The sequence below is a fragment of the Solanum stenotomum genome, chromosome 7 (assembly GCF_019186545.1).
Source record: "Solanum stenotomum isolate F172 chromosome 7, ASM1918654v1, whole genome shotgun sequence".
Classification (NCBI taxonomy): Eukaryota; Viridiplantae; Streptophyta; class Magnoliopsida; order Solanales; family Solanaceae; genus Solanum; species Solanum stenotomum.
The window spans coordinates 44,772,480-44,789,621 of NC_064288.1; the positions used below are offsets into that span (position 1 = coordinate 44,772,480).

Below are 17,142 nucleotides of genomic sequence, written 5' to 3' on the forward strand. Positions count from 1 at the left end.
AGGATATCGTGGGTCTTGTCCCGACTTTCATCTTTGTCAGTTAGAGGCTTCATAGATAGAAAGTAGAGTTTGAGAAATGTGTTTCATTTATCTTATTAAATGTTTTAAAGACTTAAGTTGCCTATTGTTGGCTAGTTGAATATTCCATTTATATTCAGAGTAAATTATTTGAGTTAAAGCTTTGTATTTGAGTTTCATGAATTTTATTCAGTTTTTAAGCTTTTGCATGCTTAAGTTAGTCTTTTTCTTGTAGTCAGCCAGGATGAGGGTTACNAATCATTTCATTAAGTTCTCGACTCCAAACTCACATGTGAGGCTCTAGTTTCACTCTATCATTTTTCGAGTCGTTACAATAGATAGAAAGTAGAGTTTGAGAAGTGTGTTTTATTTATCTTATTAAATGTTTTAAAGACTTAAGTTGCCTATTGTTGGTTAGTTGAATATTCCATTTATATTCAGAGTAAATTATTTGAGTTAAAGCTTTGTATTTGCGTTTCATGAATTTTATTTAGTTTTTAAGCTTTTGCATGCTTAAGTTAGTCTTCTTCTTGTAGTCAGCCAGGATGAGGGTTACTTGGGGACCAGTAATGGTTCTCGAGTGCCAGTCACGTCCAGGGTGTAGGCTCGAATCGTGACAGCTAAATTTACCTCAACATTCTCATCATATTTCTGAGAAGACACCGCTTGAGATGTGACTTCACCTGGGCACTAGAAAAGGAGGTACCACCTTAATTTCCTTTCCTTTTGAAGGAATTTTGATACAGCTTGACAAAATGCTCATGTGTCCGACATTCATTTTTTCAGTGACTTTTAAGACCATAACGATGACAGTGATCTCCCTTGCCTTTTGAAGGATTATTTTGAGAACCCATATTGTTCTCACCAACCACCTCGACGATTATTATATCGTCTTTTGTCCTTGCCACGCTCGTGAACATTAGCATGACTTCGATTATTTTATCTTATTTCAAACTGGTCATGTGCTTCTACTCCGTGTGCTTTTGGTAATGGAGAAGTTCTAGTGGGACGAGCTTCATGATTTCTCATTAAAAGAGAATTATATTGCTCAACCACCAGAAGGCATGAGATCAATTCAGAGTATTTCTAAAAATCCTTTTCACGGTATTACTGCTATAATATCATATTAGAATCATGAAAAGTAGTTAGTGTTTTTTCTAACATGTCCTCATTTTTTATAATTTCCCCACATAATTTTAATTGAGAAGTGATTCTAAATACAATAGAGTTATATTCAATTACGATTTTATAATCTTGAAATCGTAAGTGCATCCACTCATACGAGCCCTTGACAATACTATTGTTTTGAGGTGGTCATACCTCCTTTTCAAATCTATCCACAATTCAAGTGGATCTTTTACTGTACTCAACCTTCAGGCTTTCATCAAGATGATGACGAAGGAAAATCATACCCTTCGTTGTATCCTGATTCGATGCTTCATTTCCTTCGATTATAGTATCACTGAGGTCCCCTTAGCGGCAAGGTGAATTTCAACATCAAGTATTCATGACAAATAGTTCTTTTCAGAAATGTCAAATGCTACAAATTCAAGCTTTAACAACTTTGACATGATGAAACTGTCATAAAATAGTTGAGTTAATAATATGATGTTTATTTCATTATATAAAAGATAAATTAATGTTCTAAATAATTAAGAATGTGTATAAACTATATTATATGCATGAACATGGAATATGACAAAAGCATATAAACTCATGAAGTATTGAAACAACAAATTTAGTATATTTTCCAATTATTCTATAATATTTATTACTAGTTTCAGTAGATATTAACATCAAATATTTAATACATACTATTCTTCTTTGTGACACAAATACTTATAGTAAATGTATGACAAGAAAATGCTTACTAGTATTCTAACTAGCATGCTATCATACTGCCTAGTATTTAATTGAGAGTTATAAGTTAGTAGCATATATATATATATATATATATATATATATCTGAAGTGTATTGATTATTATGCCTAATAAAGTATCATCATATTAATACCTAAAGTAAGTCATGTATGTAGTAATTAAATTGCAGATCAATAACTTATGAAAGTCTTATTAGAGGTGTTATGAACATATAAATGTATACTTGACTCAGAAAAAAATTGATTAACTTTTAAAAAAAAAGATGATCCCCAATTAAGTAGGTCTCAATTGGTTAGACACTCGTGCTGATATTGTGTTGTAAAATGAGAGGAAAATACAATAATACTAAACAAGAAAGAAAGACAAATGGTAATGGAATATATAGAGTAGAGAGTTTATTTAATCTCTTCAAGTGTATCTTTCACAAGGGTAAATAATACCCTTTTATAGGATGTAGAAATCATCCGTTTACAATCTTTAACCAAATACGTTAGCACATCTTTAAGAGATACATTAAATAGGTACATTACGTCAGGTATAGATCAAAAGAAACATCTACACAATCAAATGGATTTGTGATACTTTTTATCTTTTTCAAAAATAAATAAAATGCTTAAAAGCCAAAAGTTACTAAAATAAGTCAATCCAAACACTCTCCTATACAAAAGAAAAATTTATTTATGTGATTCACTTTCCTTCCATTCAAAAAAGAATAACATAAGTCTATATTTAGTAGTAGTAATTTAATTTTAAAGTATATATTTAATCTTTATGAAATAATGTATACTAACAAAAATATTTATCACTCATAAATTTTTAAAAATCTTTCTTTTTTAAACTTCATGCTAAATCAAACTATATTACTCTCTTGCATCTCAATCTATATGAGTTAGTTTGATTTGACATAAAATTTAAGAAAAAAAGAAAGATTTTTGAAATTTGTGGTCTTAAAATAAGTTATAGATAATTGTGTGATTATAAATTATTTCACCAAAACAAAATAAATAATTTAAAATTAAATTGTTACTAAATATAAAAACATGTCATTTTTTTTCCGACACTAAATATTACTCCCTCAGTTTCAGTTTATATGTCACATTTTTACTTTGCACTTGCATTAAGAAATGATGTAACTTTACCCTTTTACCCTTATTTAATTTTTTTGGAACTCAAATTTTCAATCAATGAATATGAATTAATTTATTTTGATTAATTAATTTAGCCTATGAACATGAATTATTTACTTAGTTTTTCTAAATTAGTCAAATTATATTTTCAACGCTATAACTCACAAGGGTAAAAAAGAAACAATATGATAATTTATGCATTGATTTCATGAAATGACAAATATTATGGATCAACTATTTATAAAAATAGATGACATATAAAATGAGACGGAAGGAGTAAAAAGGAAAGTAAGTTTTATATAAATAGAACAGAGCGAGTATATAAATGGGACGGATGAAATCCGACAACATACATATTATAGGTTGCGTATCGATAAAAAAGCATTTTCCGTCTCAAAACCGGATATAATTTTTCTTTGCAATTAAAGGGTTTCAATTTGGATTTGGTACCGCCGCAATTAGCAAGTACGCCGGCGCTGGCGATCCTCAGATAACCAATCCTCGGTATCATCGGAAATCATGGACGATCACCCTATACACAAGATTCAAATCTCCGGTACTACTCTAGCCTCTGTTCTCCACCGTTTCTTCTCATCTACCGGTGACATCCACGGTTTACTCTTCGGCCACGTGTCATTTTCCACCACCATCTCTCTCTCCGATGACCCCACGTCCAATTTCTCCTCAGTAACCGCCATGAACTCCACCTCATCTTCCGGCGCTGATGGACCAACTCTTACCGCCACCATCACCGATTTCCTCTCCATCCCTTCTCACTTTCCCCTCCCCTTACAGCATAAGCACCGTGAGGAACCTTCCTCCGTCCTTCTAGGGTGGTTTTCCGGTCGCCGGAAAACCCCTTTGAGACCCTCTTTGAAGGATTCTACTACTACCATTTCTATCTCTTCCTCTGCTTCTCACTCTTTTACCCCTCAAAATTCTCCGTATCCACTTTCGCTGCCGCCATCTTTGTTCCTTCTGTTATCGACGCCGTTTCAGGAACAACTGATTCATACCCATGAGTACAAAGCTTTCCAATACCGTATTTCGACTGATTCATTTGACCCCAAAAGCTTAGATGTTATCAATATTGGTCCTTCGTTTCGATCCCATTATGGTTCTTTCAGTCCTATTTCACCATTTCCTTCAATGACATGTGACTTGAGGGGACCTAATGCAATGGCAGAGGATGAAAAGGCCGAAACCTTGGTGGGTATTAAGAGGGGTTTGAAGGATCAGAAGGAATTGGATTTATGTGCTGAGGGTTTTGAAATTGGGAGATTGAGCAAGTTGATGGGCTCAGATTCATCAAATTATACTGCTGAATTGGAGCATTTATATGATAAAATGCTTCTTAAGCTTGACAGTTTGGCTAGATCGGTGGAAACGAGCTCTGCTAAGGTTCTTGAACAGGTATGATTCGATAAGGCAGGAGTATTTACATTTCAATCTGTTGTTCTCTATAGATTTTGTGAACCATCCCAGACTGTGTAGGATTACTCTGGGTATGTTGTTGTATAGATTTTGTGGACTACAACTAGCTTGGGTAGCATAGTTGGATATTGATGGGCTGAACTATATATTCATACTGATTTGAAATTCTGGCAGGAAAAACATAACATGAAATTAAGGTACAAAATTGCAGGCTTGGAATGAATTTTGATAATTCAGGCGGAATTTCTCCTTTTGTAAGGTAAAGATCTGTCCTCCTCACGCACATATATGATTTTGCCATGTTAATAAATATTGTGATGGTCCCATGTGCGCAAATTCCCTTGTCTTGTGCGCAGAGCATTTATGCATTGCGATATTCTTTGTTTCATTGTGTTTTCTTATGCCTTTGGTAGTGATGGTTGATCCCTTAGCCTGCAGTTGCAATCTTACCTGTCCACACGGTCAGCTTTTAGTGGTTTCCGTCAGTAATTCAATATAAGGATTTGGGTTACCTAACACTATATTTGCAAATTATGTAGATGGAACCCATCGATAGTTCTTGAAGTTGACACCAACTTTCACTTAAACATCTCAAGTAGGTGTTGTTCATTTTAAACACCTCAAGTAGGGTCCCGCTATGCCATTTTGACATTTTTCTACAATCAGCAACAATATATAATGTATGTGTTACACTCGCGAATGATGTGTAAAACGTCGAATTAAAATTTAAATGAGGACATTTGTCATTTATCCCCAAAATAATTCTTGAACAATGAATATTGAGTAAAATAAAAAGTAGCCAATGATTCGGTGACGAGTAGCATATTTTCCCAAATAATTACAAAAAGGGGATTTAACCACTTTTAAAAAATCTATTTTGCAGAATACCCACCCCAACCCCTCGTCCCCGACCGTCTTCTCCAGCAGAATCAAACCCACCCCCCTTTGTCTTCTCCGTCATACCCAAACTCTCTCTATCTTTTATAGAAATTTTTTTAAGCTGGTGTCTTTCAAATACTCTTCCTTATAAATTAAGCATTCCTTAAATCTTAAGGATTCCAATCCATCTCCCGTCGTAGAAGAATATTAGTTGGTTGCAGCTAAGTGGACAAAGGGCTCCACGATTGCTAATTAACAACAACATACCTACCCTGGTCCCACTAGGGAGTCTGGGGAGGGTGGTGGGTGTACGCAGACCTTACCCTACCTTTGTGGGGGTAGAGAGGCTGTTTTCGATAGACCTCTACTCAAGAAAACTTTATTCTTTTAAAAAGAAAAAGCTATGCCTAAAATATTGACGAAAGAGAAGTACTAACAACAAAAATAGTAAACATGACCAAAGTAGAAGTACCATGATTGCTAATCAAGGGCACATATTTAGGTGTTCACTATTTCGGTCTAATTGTGTTTTAGGGACCCTTTGAGGCTATTTTGGACCTTGTTTATGATTTCATAGACCTAGTATAAATATCCATGTTTCTTCCTTCCGAAGGTTTAGGCTTTGATGACTGATGTCCATTTGAGTGTTGCACGCTCTTGTTAGCTTAGATTAGGGTTAGCTTGGTTCTCTTCTGCAACCTCATTGAATTATCATCATAGTTAGGTAATTCTTGTATGAGTTCTATTTTCTTTTCTTGGATTGTTTCTTAATTTGAATGTTAATCTAGTTGGTGCTTAGTTATCTTTTAAATGTTATTGATGTGAATTGATTGCATTCTAATTACTTGATTTGTCCCTTCTTCGCTAGCTATCTTGGGTAGTGATTATTGTTGTATTATCAAGTTGTCCAACTTACTTCATAGTTATGTGCTTGGTGCTTCCGAGCACTTGTGGATTACACTGGGCTTGTTGTGCTCGATACTTCTAACCCTTATCCCTATTCCACATATCCCTTTACATGTTTTTCATTCGATCTTCTTAGTGTTCTTGGGGTTTAGTTAAATTCATAACCCGTTCTTTGCATCTTCATGGGTTGAGAGTTATCTTTGCATCATCATGGGTCGAGAGTTATCACTAGCTCAGTGGAGTGATGAAGGAAATGAGAGGCTCATTTTATCTTTGATATATCATGATGTCAAGTTTTTCATCCAAGTAGTATTGCTTCATTGGTTGGATAATTGCTAGGGAGTAAACATCAGCAGTGCATAAACAAGACGAGCTCCAGCACAAAACAGTGTTCATAGGTAGCAAATAGCATAGAATAAAAAGAAATCACTTACCACCCATCCACTCAACCCTCAAAACAAAAAAAAATTAATGAAATTCCCCTTCTTTGATTACTTTTTTATTTATTTTTATTTTTTATATCAGTAACGTTAGGATTTTATAAATGTAAAGAGCACTAAGAAAATGCTGGAAAGGAATACATCCAACAGAAGACTTGCAATGAATGTAAAGAACTATTAAGAAAACATTCTCTGGTTACTCCATTAATTGTCTCTCATAAAGCTTCTCAAAGACTCATTTAACGTTTAAAAGGAAACAGGTTTCTCATGGACTCATCATAGTGTAACTCATTGCATTCTCTTCTCTAAGGAAATGGGCACGTCTGTAACTATGTGTTCGAAGCTTTTTGTTGTAGTGGAACATTCAGTATTATATGCTATGCAGTTATTGCTGTCTTGATAAATTGCAATGGACATTCTGTCATCCTCTTTGCCTCTGCTCATTGTCATAGTTGTCTATTTGGTGCCCCCATTAAGGCATTAACTTTGTGATGCCTAAATAGGGAACTGGAGCATAGTTCTTTATACTCTAGGGTACAAGATGTTGCAGACAGATGTCCACTACGGGCTTCCTTGAACTAGTAGAAATGGATGATCCCCGTACTAAAGATGTGAATGAACTCTGTAATTTGTTAATGATGAGGACCAAAAAGGAGGAAATACCTTAATAAGCCAATCGACCAAATAGAGTGTTGGGGACCTCAAATCAGGAAGAAAAAGATATGTAGGGTATAAAATTGAAAGGTTTGCCATCTTTTCTTGCGGAGAAATGCATGTTGTCCATTTCTCTAGTCGCATTATGAAGTCTAGAGTACCCTAATAGCTATGCACTCTGCATGTGAACCTACATATATTTAGGTTAATGAATTATGAGAAGCATAATGTTTCCTTGCTTTCATGGCCTGTTTGAAGGGAAGGAAGAACCCTGTTTATCTTTTATCTGAGATACTCTTTTTTTTTTGTCTTAATCGCAGATCAGCTGCTGGTTAGGGTGGGTACTGATGAAGCCTTTAAATAACAGAATTGGTGCTTGTAGGTGTGCATTTTTGATGAACTGAGTTGAAGATCTTCGCTACTTTTTATGCCATTCCCAATGTATTTCTAGCTATGTAAGTTTAGCCTTGTCTCTATGAAAAGACAGCCAATCGTTGTTCATATTCTCCAATCAGTTAAAATTTCCGCTTAGTTTTGGATTGGATCTCCAAGACAAATGTCTTGGACTTGGTTTATATACATTTGTACTTGTTCTATTAAGAGCATTGTTTTTGCCTTTATGGCTCCTAGAGCAATCAGAAATAGCAAGGGAATGTTGGTTCCTGATGGAGATTCTGGTGTTGAAAAAATGATCATATGGTTAGACATACTGTCAAGTTCGAATTTTGTTGCAAAGGAAAGCCTGGTATTTAAGTGAAGTGAAGAAGCATATAAGTGCAGGTCTTATTATCCATCATATTTCGAACAAAGGAACGATTCTGTGTGATTAATTGCTTGACGATGGCTTTATTTACTTTCTTGCCTAGAAAAAAGAACATTAAACTAGTTGAACAAGCATTTTAGAGGGGAAAAAAGAAAAAATAAATAGGTTAGAAATTTGAGAACCTCTATTGTCACAGAATCGGAACTGTGCCACGTAATTATCTACTTCATCAACCAAACAAAATTACCGCTTTAATATTATACCGAAAATGGATAAGAATATATATTATCTTGAAGTCATATTGATTGTTAGAGATATTTAGAGTTTGCCTTGATTTAATATCGCTATTTTATAACTAGAAGATCAAATATATATAATAATAAAAGAAGATGAACTTTCTGAACGACAATGCAAAACCCAAACTTTTATCAATTGGCTTTGACACGTAATGTCTTGTCACAATTTTCAAAGGTGAATTTTCTTTAAAGCTTATTGATCTTCATGTTGTCAAAGTTTTATTAGGAATCCAATTTGGCCTAAAGTTCAAATCTTTATAGGAAACCATGTAAGAAACTACTACAAAAGCCATTAGCTTTTGGTAACTCTTTTCAATTAGGAATTGGTTCCCTCGTCCAATTTTGGATGATACAAGGTCATAACATATTATAAAAGCCATACAATGTAGGATGGTTCTTGTGGTAGTAACTTATAGATGCAAAGAAGGAAGAACCTTTTTGTAATCTTTTACTTGTTTTATGTATATATAATGACAACGACTTCCTGTGGAAACAAGAAAATAAGAAGAAGGCGCAATGGATCAGCTTCTGTAAAGGACATTTTGTCGATGTAGAAGAAATGAATCATAAGCACGAGCGTAATGCAACTCTAGATGGTGTATTGAGGAAAAGAAAAAAGAGAGTTCCCGCCAAAGGGTATAATAGAGGTTGTATGAAAGGTAAAGGCGGACCTGACAATTTAAATTGTAAATACAAAGGTGTTAGGCAAAGCTGAAATTAAAGAACCTGTTATGGACATCTAAGTAATGGCAAGAAACTTTGGCTTGGTACTTTTTCTACAGATGCTGAAGCTGCTCGTGCCTATGACGAGGCTGTTAAAGCTATGTATGGCCGCGATGCTATACTTAACTTTCCTGATTATTGTGTACAGAATGCTCGATTGACTAATGGCTCGTTGAGGCGAACTACTTCATTGGAATGGAGTGAGTCATCTGTTGAAGATGCAATAATTGAACCTGATTTACAAAAAGATGAAAAGAGTTTTGTGGAGGATCGATATCTTGGCAAAAGGAATTTATGTTTTGTTAGAGCTGAATGCTGATGAAGATTCAAAGGCACATCATGAATGCCCCAATTCTATAGACGATAATATAAGAGGTTTTAATTGCAGCACGACAATTGATTCAAAGCCAATTCTCGAGCCTTATGTTAAAGTTGAGACACCATCGGAGAATGAAGTCATGCAACATAGTTCTTATGTTAAAGTTGAGACATCCTCGGAGAATGAAGTCAAGCAACATGGTTCTTATGTTAAAGTTGTGACACGCCCTCAGAGAATGAAGTCATGCAACATAAAGGATTGAAACGCCTAGATGACACGAATGAAGGGTCAAATAGTTTGTGCATATTACACCAAGAGAAAACAGAAGTGAAGTCAAATGACAACATGTTTCACAAGGATGTTTTGAGACCGAATGAGAAATATGACTTTGTTGATCAAGTATTGCTGCCTTGTCCTGCCATTATGCCACAGGACTACGATTGCTCAGCAAATACATTGCGAGAACAACCATCATATTTCAGGTCATCTGGAAATCTGAGTGCAGATGTGTGTAGTTATCTAGAATTCGTGGATCAGTTTTTAATGGAAGACAACAACACATATGGAACAACAAATATATTGGATACATTTTATTTCAATGAGAATATCGATGAAAGTTACATGTTTCAGTCTTTCTTAAATGAAATATCTGATGTAAACAAGTTGAAGAATGAGGAGCAGTCTGATCATTACAACTACAACCAACAAATGAATCTACTGAACTCTCAAACAAATGGTGCAGTTCATTCAGATAGATTTGTAAATAAGGAGATTGAATCCAAGCTCAATAAGTCCTACATCAATATTCCAGGACTTGAGGATTATGGAACAGGGGTTAATAGGAAAGATTTGTATATTTTGAATTCTAATTTGTATATCTCAAAATTTTTAGATAATATTTTTTAAGCAATAAAAAGTGACAGATACTCGTAGACATTTAGTACATTTTTTAAGCTATAAAAAACGACAAATACTTCTAGGCATGGTTAGTGTCCAACTCCCAGCCCCCTACCACTTCTCCTAGCCTCCTACCGTTTCATAACCTGGATACATGGAGTACATGGTGTATCACCATTTCTAGGCTAGGCAAATTTATAAGCACTCTCTCGAGTCTTTTCAAAACCTTAAATGGGGTGATAAACCTCACAATCAACTTTCCCTACTTTCCTAGTCTCATATATAATGTGTTTCTCATCTATCCTAAACTTCAAATCAAGAACTTTTTAGTCTGCATAATTCTTTCAGCGACGACTCAAGCTAATAAGTGGCGTAAAGCCAAAAACAAATTGAAGACCTAACTTTTAATTATTATTTTATTTTTTATTTCTGAAATGAAAAATTATTGCTTTCTTTTTAATAATTTTTTTTTCTATGGTCTTAAACTTTCGGTCTCTCTGTCTCTCTCTATATATATATATCAAAATATTTTTTAATCTCGTGGTATTAAACATATCATGTGGAGTTTAAAAATTGACAAAAAAGAAAGAAATGTTGTTTAATGTTTCGAAACAAACTAAAAATAAATAAATTAAAAGATATAGTACAATTTTTTTGTTACAAAAAACTTATAATGATTTTATTATTACTAAAAAAAATTGGGTAGTTCAAATTTGACGCCTAAGGCGGATGCCTCATTTTTAAACGCATTGAGTGCCGCTAAACTCTTTTACCTACTTTGGGTCATCCTAAGTCGATATATTGTGCATCACCTTGACCTTTTCCAAGGCTTGTTGTACCAAATCTAGACCAAATAGCTTCTTATAATCAAAATCAAACTAGCCTACTAGAGATTGACACAGCCTAGCTAGCATGTAAAGCTTCACATAGGGTCATCTGGATACTAGACTAGTAGTTGTTTGTAAGGAAACACCACTAAAGGAAAGTACTCGTCCCATTGACCAAGTTAATAACACATGCTCCCCTATATACTCCACGATTTGAAAAGTCTACTTGAACAAAATGTTAGTCTGTGGGTGAAAAGTTGCGCTAAGATATACATGAGTACTCAAACCCCACTGCACAAAGCCACAAACTGCGATAAGTGAGCCATGAACTATGTTTCTCGATTTGAAATTATAGAAATAAATATCCCATGTAATTAAACTATCTCCCCAATGTAATTCTGTGCAAGCTTTTCAGAATTGTAGGTCTTTTGAACTGGTAGAACATGCACGGACTTAGTCAACCTATCCACAATGACCCCAGTTGCTTCAAACTACCTCAATGCACTTATTAAGCGCGCTAATCACAAAATCCATAGTGATTCTTTCTCATTTTCAGACCAGTATAACCACATTTTTCATCAAACCATTCAACTTTTGATGTTCATACTTGACATATTGACAATTTAGGCACCATCAAGCATGTCCAACTATGTCTTTCTTCATATTCGTTCACTAATAGTATTGATTCAAATCTTGGTACATCTTTGCATCCCCAAAATGGATAGAATACCAAAATATGTGCATATCCTCAAGTATCATCCTCATATCACCCACATTAGGCACACAAATTTGACTATCTAATTACAGAACTCCAGCATCTCCAATGAAAACCTTAGAAGCATCACCTTGTTTTGCTATGTCTTTAAGGGCATCCAAATGTGGATTCTGGTAATACTAAGCCTTAATCTTTTTACTCAAATGAGGAAGATTTTGCAACTGCATAAGAAAGTACCTTGTCCAGATCAAAAGTATCCATAATAACCATAAACAATTAGCCAAATCATGATTCTCTATGCAAAAAGACGCTTCTTAACTGAAATGCAGGCGCCAAGCTACCATACTAGACGATATTTTACTCAAGGCATCCACTACTGTACCTTAAATATAAAAGAGAGTGAAGTCATAATCCTAAACCAACTCAAGTTTTATTATTTGCCTGCCTTATATTTTAAGTCTATATAGATCTTACAAGATACTTTATGTACTGGGATTTCACAACACTTTCAACGCTTAAAACATAGAAAATTTGTATGTTCCTGAGTATGTTTCTGTAGATATGATGTGTTTTTGTATTGAAAAACAGGATTCAGAAGCAAATGAGTGAAATTCGTCGGAAAAGAGCCAAGTATCCCTTGGAAAGCCCTGGGTACTACTTGTAGGCTCAATGTATGAGTCGTATTGAGGGTCGTGAAAAACTTCAGAGACTATGCAAATTAGAGCTCTACTTACGACTAATGACAACATAGTACGAGTCATACTCTGAGCCATGGTTAGATTCAGAGACTGGCTAACTGAACTCAGACAGGACGAGTCAAGGCATGAGTAGTACTTTCAATGTATGAGCTATAGGGTGATCTTCTAGTGTAAAATTAAATCTCAAGACCATGACTCATACTACGAGTCGTAGTCACTGAATATGGACCATATGATTAGGCATAGGAACTGAAGGAGAAGTGTTGACTGCGGCAGACTACGAGAACACTTTACTGACCACGAATCGTACGTTGCTGATGTGCTTGCTTTCCCCTAGTTCGATTAGGATAGGCGATTCGTGTTGTCTATAAATATTTTTCCTAGTTTTTTTCTTACAATCTACGCACTTTTGAGACAGAATATATACATTTTTAGTTATTTCTTGTAAACATACTCTTGTTGGTTTTTGAGCAATACATCACTTTGATTCTTGATTATTGATTATATTTTAATAATTTAAGATTCCAGATTTTAATTGTTCATCTTGTAAGTTCATAATTATATTGTCAATCATAAATTTTAGTTCTGTTTTTGCAAACATGAGTAGCTAAATTCCATAACTATGGTTGTGGAAACTATCATGAATTAATGAAGTAATTAGTTAACTAAAAAACGATTCTTTAATGATGTTCATGCATGTATTATTTTCTCTTTTTGTATTAATTGCTTTGTAATGGTTGCAAACATCAGAACTAGCCTTAATTTAAAACTTGCTTGATAAAAGAGTTATAGAATATGAAAGGAGATTAACAACGGATATTTGAGGTTATCAAGGTAAGAGTTAAGATTCAAACACTCAACGACCAAAAGGTATTTAGAGTGGCATTCATCTAAATAGGTAAAATATGTTTAGGTGTGTTGAGTATTTGCCTTGAGTTTCTTACCATAATTGGGTTTTCCTTTTTGGAAAAGGAAAACATGTAATCTCCATATTTGGCTAGTCCTTTTCTTGTAGGCAAATGTTTATGACTCTATAAATAGAGGTTCATTCCCTTTAACATAATAACATTCACAATGTAGTCCTAGGGGTATTGAGAATTTTGTGTAGGGGGAGAAATGGTGAGACACAAGTGATACGTTATCACTTATGTGAACCTCTTTTTATTCCGAGTGAATTGTGTAAAGTTACTTCTCTCGATATTGTGTACTCTCATATTTATATAGCGAATTGCTCATTTCCTCTCGTGGACGTAGATCGATAAATCGAACCACATTAACTTTTTGTGTCTATTGGTATATTTCTCATTTGTGTTCTTACTCATGGTTTTTCGAGGTTTACTTTGTTAGCTTCCACATGATACCTAATTATTTTCGCCTCAAACAAGTGGTATCAGAGTCAGGTTCAATGGTCCAATGACCGAGCCAGGTTAGAAACAAGTGTTCATCTTGGTGGGTTCAGCTCTAGCCACAACCTATTTGACAATAATGAAGACTTTTGTTGGAGAAATTTCTTCAGAGAGGTTCTGTGTATCAAGACATATTTTGCAGGGGAGATTATGAAGAGGAGATGCAAGTTGTTGAAGATTATGTGAAAAAGGTGGAGCAAATTTATTTTTCAGAAATTCAGGTCAAGGGGAAGATTTGTTGGGTATTTGCTATGTGTTTCTTACCATAGGTAGTTTTTTTTTATTTTAGGAAAAGGAAAACATGTAATTCTATATTTGGCTAGTCCTTTTCTTGTAGGAAAAAGTTTATGACTAAAGATTCATTCCTTCTTACATAGTAGTATTCACAATATAGTCCTAGGGGCTTTGAGAGTTCTGTGTAGGGGGGAGAAACAGTGAGACACAAGTGATACATTATCACTTTTGTGAACCTCTTTTTATTCCGAATGAATTGTGTGAGGTTGCTTCTATCGATATTGTGTACTCTCATATTTATATAGTGAATTGCTCACCCCCTCTTGTGGCAATTAATGGCAATAATTTCCTTTCAAAAAAATATCTTAGTTTGCCTTTTTAGCGTCCATTTTTATGGTAGGTAAATTCAATTAAATTGCCGGTAAAAGTTGACATCTTTAATGACAATTTTGAAGGCAATACTAAAGGCTACAATATTCCTCATGAAAACTTCTTACTGTCCCTCTTAGCAACCATTTTATTGCCGATAAATTTAATTCAATTGATGCTAAATATAATAACCTTTAACAACAATTGTTTAGTTACCATTAATAATAACTACTACATTCATCGAAAGAATATATAGATAGAAAACCAATAAACTTGTTGGCAAAAGAGAGCTCCACGGTAACGACAAAGTTCGACAAATGCTAAAAGTATATTACTATTAATTGAAAAAAGCAGAATATATCTCACGAAACCTAGATAAATATATAAAAGAAAGTACTAATCCAAAATATAAATGTGACAACTTTATAAATAAACTTATATTGTTCGTACTAATATGACTAATCCTATCGAATATTGTCTTCTAATAATATTCACAACTCTTCTTTATATTGGAATCTCTCACATGTGAAATTTGCAACCTTCAGTTTGTGTGACATGAAATAATGTAACGTATAAAAACATTGCAAGTAGTGTGACTAATCTGAATAATTACAAGCAAGAAACATTCAATAACAAAAAATCTTAATCTTTCATATGACTCAAAGTTATGTTATCTTCACACTTTCCTGGACTCCGATTGCGGATAATAATATTAGGACCTATGTAACCCACCCCCCTTCTTAGTGCAAATACTTAATCTAAATAATGTAGGGTGAATGTACCCTACATGCACTGTCTACTTCTTATTCCTAGGTAAATTACTGAGAATGTAAAAGAACGTGGAGGTATAAAATGCTACAGTTGAAGTTCATAGTAATGCAACTACTTTGATTGACGCGTCAAATGTCAAATTGGGGCAACAAACAACTCAAAACAGAGGTGATACAAATGAGCAATATGGGAAGGCAACAAGGAATTGTAGTGCGCGCTGAAAAATATATTACTGATCAGGTTCACGATGTAGTTGCATCACATGTCACTTAGACTCCTTTTAACTCGCAAATCTGTCAGAGAATGAACTCACAATCTGTCCAACAACCTATCCATAGGAAATTTGAGTTCAATTAGCGGATAGTTTTGCAGAGAATTGAGGCATATCCTAAAATATTACATTGAAATAGAAATACCACTATCTAGCCTCTTCCGGAATCTCACCTTGGGTCAGCTATATCCCTGAGAGTAGAGTCCTGAACGAGTCTAGATAATCATCTCGCTACCGCCAACCAATCACACATAATTATAGGGCTACTCAAAGGTCACAACTAGCCTGAAGGTTTGTATCTAAACCCAATTTCATTCCAAAATACGGCTCCACAGGCCACAAAAGCCAATATCTAAGGAAAATACTAGTCAATCCGAGGCTAAGGCTCAACAACCTCAAAACTAAAGCCATCCTAGCCTATTCACAACCCAAGGGAACAAACATAACACTGCAGTAATCATGTTCAATCTGAACCTTACCCGAAATAACCGATATAAGGAAAAATCAATTCAATAATAATAACAACAAAGAATCATGCTAAATACCAGCCCAACACTTAGAAAATCATTATGTTAGAAATGATCAACAAGAAAGGTCTAAAAGTAGTAAGTCGTAGCCGAACACACACACTCCTAATCTCAATACTGACTTTTTCCTTTCTGAGAAGCCCTCAAATAATGCTACACTATCAAAATAGTGATTCCAACGTCAATACAATCATTTTGACACCAAAGTTGCAACAATCCAGTTTGGATAAAAAATTGGTCAAAATGGCAATGTGGGACCCATGCGAGGAATTATAAAATTTGACTCCATCAATAGATCTCTACTAGCTCAAAGAACTTGTGTTCCAAAAATGGGCATAATTCGAGCTCCAAATGCCTCAAAACAATCCATCAAGAAGTACTCTTCACAAGACCCAACACAAGCAAAAAATGAAGAAGTAAATGCAGACTTACAAGTTTAGGAATGAGACTGTCAACCCTACGATGTCCCTAAGAAACTCCCAGCTAAATTCAAGGATTTCCCACAAGAACAACCCAAGAAATTGCTCTCAACACTCCTCTCTTGAAAATGAAAAATGACGAAGGGTGCTGGAATTTTAATCACTACTAATGCCGCTTTGGTGGACCCGATTTCATAGGAGCAACGAACATCGATGGAGTGGAAAAAACTCTATCGGTCCGGAGGTCTACATGGTTGACCGACTTTGCATGAGAAAATCCAAATTTGTAGGCTCGAGGTCACCAAAGTGACCAAGTCCTCCAGGAGCGAGGTAAGCTAAGGTGGCCAGCTCTATAGGAGCGGCCAACTCCTACAAGAGTGGCTCCACCGGAGTAAGCCTTTCTCTACAGGAGAAACTACACCAGCAACTAGTGCTTCAACTCGTAGGATTAAAATCTAAGTGTTAATTGGACCTTCAGAATTATTTTGGAGTCCCAGCAACGTAAACCAAAAATTCTACCCAACTAGAAATGACATTGTAGACTCAGTGAAACTGTCAAAACTTTCAA

At 34.8% G+C, this 17,142-nt stretch overlaps 1 protein-coding gene across 1 annotated transcript; it reads left to right on the forward strand.

The window, feature by feature from the left end:
- Positions 1 to 3,369: 3,369 nt before the first annotated feature.
- LOC125871167 (uncharacterized) lies at positions 3,370 to 7,952 on the forward strand. Its single transcript, XM_049551763.1, has 3 exons — positions 3,370 to 4,439; positions 4,635 to 4,719; positions 7,660 to 7,952. Exons 1-2 carry the CDS (start codon positions 3,546 to 3,548, stop codon positions 4,680 to 4,682), a joined length of 942 nt encoding a protein of 313 aa, XP_049407720.1. The 5' UTR covers positions 3,370 to 3,545; the 3' UTR covers positions 4,683 to 4,719; positions 7,660 to 7,952.
- Positions 7,953 to 17,142: the final 9,190 nt, after the last annotated feature.